Genomic DNA, 7,970 nt, shown 5'->3' with positions numbered 1-7,970 from the left:
ATCTATCTACATTGTAGATATATATTTAACATATATTTCAGTCTACTTCGTAGACCATATTATATATATAAATATCGTCGATAAATAGTTTCATCTAATTAAAATTAGATGATCAAAATTAGTTAAGGGGCATTAAATTGAAATTTTCTTTAAGTATAGTTTTTGAGATGGACTTTCTTTTGTATGTATTTTGAGAGCAATTGACTTGTGACATCCACAATTTATACAAACATCGTCAACTTTTCAATTTTTTTAAATATCTCAAAAACTATAATAGTTAGAAAAATTAAATTTAAGAGAAAGTCTCGAAACACTTTACCCACTATGTAGGCCACTCCCCATACAAAATATTCATAAAAATTTTTTATATTTTTATTAAAAACATAGCGCTCTTTAGTTTTTAAGTTATTTGGAACTTAATATATACATTTTAAAATTTTATCTAATTTTGGAAGTTTATAAATGTTTGGAAGTTTATTTGACTTCTTCCTCAGGATGGAGTATTATTACAACATCGGATGGTGTTATATAAACGGATTATTATCTATAAATATTAAAAATATCTATAATCATGGTAACATAAAAATAAACAACCAACTTTAAATCTTTCTATTCAGACTCATAAATACATTTGAAAACATATATTATATTTTTTTTTTAAAAATTTGATAACAACAACAATCTCGGAATTCAATTCAAAATTTAAAGAGCTCTGAATAAAATTGAAGCAAATTCCTTCAACCCAATTTAATAAAAGACAGACCAAATATCATAAACTTAACCTTGCCACACTCGAAAATGGCAAAATGGGAAATGAAAAGGCGAAAATACGCTGTAAGCTAACGATATACAATTTGGAAAGAGGCTTAAATTTTGGAGGTCATTTGCGCCGAAATATGCTTCAAACAACAACAACAACAACAACAACAAGAATATTCAAAGTAGCAACAACAAGAAACATATCAACAGCGAGATTTCACGGCAACCTATTTTCATTACCAGCACAAACAACAAGAACAACAAGAACAACGAGAGCTGTTGCAACAACAGCAACAGCAACAGCTACGACAACGACGTGCATTGATATCTACATGTACAAATATTCGGAATACAAGGCCAATAAACAGAATCAGGCTACGAATACGGATGCACGAACACGTAGCATAACACAAACGACGGCGTATATAAACCGCAGAGGTAAATGCACTCGTACAACATTGCATGCAAGTCTTCAAAAGGATGTGATGCAGTGTATGAAAACAACAACAACAACAACAAAAGCAACAAACAAATTCAGAAGTAATCATAACAACTACAACAGAATATAACCTAGCAATGCAGTAAGCCAACACACTGAATCTGATGACGTTGACGATGGCGATGGCAACAGCGATGGCGATGGCAATGGCGATGTTGATGTCGATGGTGACAACAACAACAACAGCAATAACAATAACGAAATACCGACAACAACTGTAAACGACGACATTACGACGATTGTATTCGCGTATGTGTTCGAAATGCAATGGCAGTGAAAATCCTTTTAGCCTTGACACGGCACAAAGTATCGATGCAAACGCATCTCGATTTCGTTGTATACTCGTACGTACGTACGTTCGTAGTACGTATAAAATACACATTGCTCGCACGGAACGTGCACAAGCAAACGCAAAGCAGGCTACAAGGCAGTCGAGTAGGCAGATAGACACAGACTTTCAGACATTCCGTTTTAGTGTGGCAACATTTGTTGTACTGCATATCCTTTAAGGGCCATAAGCGTAATGCAAGTGAAGTTGTTCAAGTCCTTTTTGGGTGCATTTATTTATAATTTGTGTTTTTTTTTTGTTCGTTGCTTGTCGATTGCTGCTTTGGTTCAAAGGTGCGCGGCTTTCAACACGTGAAAGTGAAATTAGCGATTCTGCACCAATAGAAATTTGGGTTAAAAGGATGCATATTAGAGTGCGTTGTATATTTAATGGATGTTTTAAAGAATGTCTTAGAGGTTTAAATTTGCTAAAAAGTATAAGCAAATTAATTTATATTTCTTAAATTAGAGATAAAATTTCATTTAACCGGGCTTAGGGTCGTGTATTTAATACTCAAATTGTTAATAAGTAAAATTTATTGAGTTCTTGTTAAATTTTTTATAAATTTTTTTAAAATTAAAATTTTACTACGAATATTTCGAACTAAACGTATATCATCCTTAGTGTTAATTATATATATATTATTTTTATATCAAATATGTTTAGTAATTTTAAAGCAATTTAAGAGAAACCAAATTAGACATTAAAATTTTGTCAGTTTTTTCAAGAGATAATTAAACTTAAGTATAGAAGTTGGGATAGACAAAAAAAAGTTTGCACTATTGATAGTACGCATATTATTCTATATTATTTATGAAGAATATAGAATATACATTATATAGCACACATATTATTCTATATTATTATTCCACACATATTCATATAATATAGTATATTATTCTTATATTTATATAGTATATTATATATTATTCAAGAGGCATATCTCACATAACATTTTTCTTTAAAATTCTTTCGAGAATTGTCACTATGTCGAAATGGCTTAATATGGTAATGATTATTCTATTATTCTATTCCAACTATTCAAAGAGGCATATCTGATGCATTAATAACACTTTTCTTTAAAATGGTTTCGAGAATTGTCATTATGTCGTAATGGCTTAATATGGTAACGAACTTAAGCCCTTTACCATTGCTTTTGTAACGGCAGGTAATGTTTTCCAAATCGAATATTTTTATTATAAAATCTTTTTATCTGTATACTATGTTTCCAAGTCGAAAAACACTACCTGAGCATAAATAGCTAAATAAACAGATAGTTAGGCGTTTGTTCTTAAGTGTCATTTTTTAACAAACAATCAATAAATAATATATAAACTTTACATTTAAGACAAAACGAAAATAACTCTCTACAGATTAAATAGTATAACTTTGAATATCCCATTCTTCATTATAAGGTAAGATAATAATAGGATATATAAGGATATTTGTGTAATTGAATAAAAAAAAAGGGTATAAATCTTTTAACGATTTTTGTATTAAAACACAATTCTAGTATTTAGTCTCTAATTGATCGGGTAATATATTATAAATAATATTATTATATTATTCTATTATATATGTTATATAGTGATATTATATTATCACATATAAATGACAGATCAGAAAACAAAAAAAAAAAAGCTATGCTTATTATGCTATTATGCAATGCTTATAGATTATTTAAAAAAAATATCTGCGTAATCAGTATGTGCAGTCGTACAGTCTAGCATCTTGCTGGATCTTGTCAGCGGAGGACACGATCTTAAGAATAATAAGTCTTGAATTGTAAAAGAATAATCAAGTAATACAATAATAATATTATAATATATAATTATATTAATTATATAATTATATTATAGTATTATAATGTATTATACAGTAATTGTAGAAAAAACGTCATTTATTATAAAACAACACATATGTATAACATTATTTTATAAATCATTATTGTAAGTTCACTTTTAAAGTGGACTATAACTTAAGCACACCTTCAGAAACATCTCTGTTGATAACCCCTCTTTGTTTTTATCAATCTTGTTTAATCTTGACCTATTATTTTACCATATGAGCTATATTTGCTGAATATTTTTTATGGTAAATACAACTATTAAAAATTTTATATAAACTATGTTTCTTTCTGAAGAAAATTATTAAATTGAATCATTTAAGTTCCTCCTCTTTTTTTACCATTGTATAACAGTTCTTGGTGGATCAGTCATTTTAAAGCGTTTCATTTTCTACGATCTAATGGCGTTGTATGAACAAATTTTGTACAAACTCATTTTTCTAAGGTAGTGTCATACATTTTCTATCCTTCTATTAGTTGGTTTACCTTTAAATTTTGAAATAAATTAATAAATCAAATTATTAATTTAGAAAATTAACATTTTCACTTTTCTTATAATACCGTTATATCTTGAAACTTATTCCATAATTGAGACACTTGAAACAAAAATTGAAATTGTTAAGTTAGTTACTGATTTATTAATGTCTATGATATCGTTTATTTACTAGTCTGGTAGAGATAACGAAAGTCAACTTAACGGATATGCTTAACTTTGTTTGAATAGCTAAATGAATAACAATGAAAACCACTGTTTCACTGGGAACTATGAAAACATCACAGTGGGCAATGGGTGTCTCAGTATGAAAGTATTAAGGATATTTGCAATATCACGCCCTCCCAACCTATTCTAGGCATTCGAGTTAATAACAAAGATATAAAAATAAATTTAAACAAAAATTACATTTAACTCGCTTTTTGGAGATTCAAAATGTAATAATAATATTTTATTTTATTATTAAAATATTGGTTTAGTAAATATATCAATTTTCTTAAGTTTTTTTTAGTCATTTCTATATGATATATAGGAATCTGAAAAAGGCACGATTTAGTAATATTTTCATTAAAGATATTCCAATGCTTTAAAGTTTCTCTGAAGATTTAAACTGCGTTAAATTTTCAACTATTTTTTTTTTTTTTGGAAACCTACACATACTTTTTCGGCATTCAAATGACTCTATTCAAAAATATTGTCTTATTTTCCACCCCATTTTCGCGAAAAGTGAGATGTATTGCAAACACTCGAACATGGACGATTGCATACATTCTCCTAACCAACAAAGGAAGCATTCTCATGTACTCTCATCAATTTTCTCACTTATCTACTTACTCACTCATTCATTGTGCCAGACACAAACTCATACACAATACCACTTTTAAAATTTTCCCATAGCAAATACCGAACAATATATGCTCGGTAAAGCCAGTTCCAAACATACGCCGCAAACCGTTAGGTGGTTCTGCTATACGACAAACGGGTGTTTCGTATATTTTTTTATAATTTTTTTTTACCAGTGTACAAATAAAGGCAGTTATCGGCCGCGGCGGCGATGTGGCAATGGCACTGGTACTGGCACTGGCACTGGCGACCCTCTTTGAAGTGTTCTTCTGCTAAGATGCGGGTGGGCGCGTAGTAAAATTTTTGGTGCACTTTACGCTGCACTCGGGCAAAAGTGCAGCAAATTTTGTATTCCTTTTTGGTTTTTGTGATGCAATAAGAATTCGTTAAAAACAAAATAAAAAAGTAAATAACGCAAGTTTACTATGCAGTATGGTAAAAATGGTAAAAATTGTGGCGAATGCACAAAATACGAAATACAAAAAAATGTGGCAGTAGTGTCTGAAGAAGTGATACCAAAAACAAAAAAAAATTTTACGCCCATTTAAGTGCAACAGAAAAAAATATTTAAAATATTTTTGAAGGCATTCTTTTTGCTCCTTCAAAAAATAACAACATAAAAAGAAATTAAAAGGATAAATCGAGTAAATCGAGTATTGTGCACGTACTTACATCACAATGGGAAACAACAGTCAAAGCTGGCAAAGAAAATCATTTAAGGTGTGGAAGCGAACAAATTTTGCTGCACTATTTTCGTTTATTGGTATAAAATCGATAATTTAATTGTAATTATGTCTGCAAGAAATTTAATTTAATTGCTTTCAACGCTGCTCTTTAATTGAACACAAAATCTTTTCTGTTTTTAAGTTCAGTTCTTATAAAAGATATATTCAAAACATATTTTTGCTTATAACTAAAATTTCAGATCTAAACATAAGATTTTCAACACCGCTCGTACTACACAGAAGTGTGGGGCATGTAGCCTGCACTTTCCTATTCTCTTGTCACTAATTTTTGGGTTCCTGTTCGTGTTTTTATTACCAGTCGATTCGTGTTTTATGCTCTCTATTTTCTTTTTTCTTTGTTTGTATTTATTTCTTTTTGTATTGCTCCGTGTGAATCCCGCGCGCAGGATCCGAATCCATGCACGCTCTTACATTCACTTCGGTCCAAGGCGGGTTGGTTTGAAAGCGTAGTTTTATTGTTAGTAGTTGTATATCCCAAACATTGCCACAACAGTGTATATATTGTCCTACCTTACTCTTTTCACTGGTTTCACTTTTATCTACTATTTAAATCGTGAGTCACTTTTGGTGGAATTTTGCTTTTCTACTTTTATCTCGGAAAACTTGAGCAATAAACGATTCTACGTTGGACATTGTTCTCTGTTTATGTTTACAAGAAGGTTTTTTTTGACTTGAACGGAAGTATTACGGAATGTTAATAAGTTTATTAAATTTTTCTCTTTCATATGCGCTCTTCTGTCCTACTCAGTTTTGCTCTGAAATTTCACAAGTTGGTCAATAAAGAAAATTACGCCAACATATTATTCAACAGGCTACTTGAATGAATGATATCATAGGAGTAGGAACACATTTAATGTTGCTTTTATTATTGTTATGATCTTTACTATAATTACATATTATTTATAAAATTAATATTAAGGTAAGAAATGTTTTAATAAGAAAAAGTATTTGTTTTAAAAATTTAATTGTAAACTAAAAACTTTCTATAGAATATAAAATTCGTTTTGTATGATTTAGTAGACATAGATAAATGCTATATAGATAGATAGATACAAAATTTGTTTAATATTAAGCATAATAATTTTTAAGATTTCTAGATGGGGTGATATAATATAGATAGATGATATGATGTAATATAGATATACTAATGTAGATAGATAGATACAAAATTTGTTTAATATTAAGCATAATAATTTTTCAGATTTCTAGATGGGGTGATATAATATAGATAGATGATATGATGTAATATAGATATACTAATGTAGATAGATAGATACAAAATTTGTTTAATAATAAGGATAATAATTTTTTAGATTTCTAGATGGGGTGATATAATATAGATAGATGATATAATGTAATATAGATATAATGTAGATAGATAGATACAAAATTTGTTTAATATTAAGCATAATAATTTTTTAGATTTCTAGATGGGGTGATATAATACAGATAGATGATATGATATAATATAGATATAATGTAGATAGATAGATACAAAATTTGTTTAATATTAAGGATAATAATTTTTTTAGATTACTACATGGGATGATATAATATAGATATACTAATGTACATAGATAGATACAAAATTTGTTTAATATTAAGGATAATAATTTTTTAGATTTCTAGATGGAATGATATAATATAGATAGATGATATGATATATAATATAGACATAATGTAGATAGATAGATACAAAATTTGTTTAATATTAAGCATAATAATTTTTTAGATTTCTAGATGGGGTGATATAATACAGATAGATGATATGATATAATATAGATATAATGTAGATAGATAGATACAAAATTTGTTTAATATTAAGGATAATAATTTTTTTAGATTACTACATGGGATGATATAATATAGATATACTAATGTACATAGATAGATACAAAATTTGTTTAATATTAAGGATAATAATTTTTTAGATTTCTAGATGGAATGATATAATATAGATAGATGATATGATATAATATAGACATAATGTAGATAGATAGATACAAAATTTGTTTAATATTAAGCATAATAATTTTTTAGATTTCTAGATGGGGTGATATATTACAGACAGATGATATGATGTAATATAGATATAATGTAGATAGATAGATACATAATTTGTTTAATATTAAGGATAATAATTTTTTAGATTTCTAGATGGGGTGATATAATACAGATAGATGATATGATATAATACAGATATACTAATGTAGATAGATAGATACAAAATTTGTTTAATATTAAGGATAATAATTTTTTTAGATTACTACATGGGATGATATAATATAGATATACTAATGCACATAGATAGATACAAAATTTGTTAAATATTAAGGATAATAATTTTTTAGATTACTAGATGGAATGATATAATACAGATAAATGATATGATATAATATAGATATAATGTAGATAGATAGATACAAAATTTGTTTAATATTAAGCATAATAATTTT

At 27.8% G+C, this 7,970-nt stretch overlaps 1 protein-coding gene across 1 annotated transcript; it reads left to right on the top strand.

The window, feature by feature from the left end:
* The first annotated feature begins 806 nt into the window (after positions 1-806).
* LOC119681379 (dual specificity protein kinase shkD-like) lies at positions 807-1,535 on the top strand. The gene is made up of 2 exons (XM_038094556.1): positions 807-1,299; positions 1,342-1,535. The coding sequence occupies exons 1-2, from the start codon at positions 807-809 to the stop codon at positions 1,533-1,535; spliced, it is 687 nt and encodes a 228-aa protein (XP_037950484.1).
* The last annotated feature ends 6,435 nt before the right edge of the window (positions 1,536-7,970 follow it).

This window comes from Teleopsis dalmanni, chromosome 1 (genome assembly GCF_002237135.1).
Source record: "Teleopsis dalmanni isolate 2A chromosome 1, ASM223713v2, whole genome shotgun sequence".
Taxonomy (NCBI): domain Eukaryota; kingdom Metazoa; phylum Arthropoda; class Insecta; order Diptera; family Diopsidae; genus Teleopsis; species Teleopsis dalmanni.
The sequence above is the reverse complement of the archived record's forward strand: the minus strand, read 5'-3'. Positions and strand labels throughout refer to the sequence as shown.

What these genes read in the sequence shown, in the direction of transcription:
- LOC119681379 (XM_038094556.1), top strand. Translation starts at nt 807, where the DNA reads ATGGGAAATGAAAAGGCGAAAATACGCTGTAAGCTAACGATATACAAT. An exon ending in AGCAACAAACAAATTCAGAA is followed by an intron (nt 1,300 to 1,341) that starts GTAATCATAACA and finishes CTAGCAATGCAG; the next exon opens with TAAGCCAACACACTGAATCT.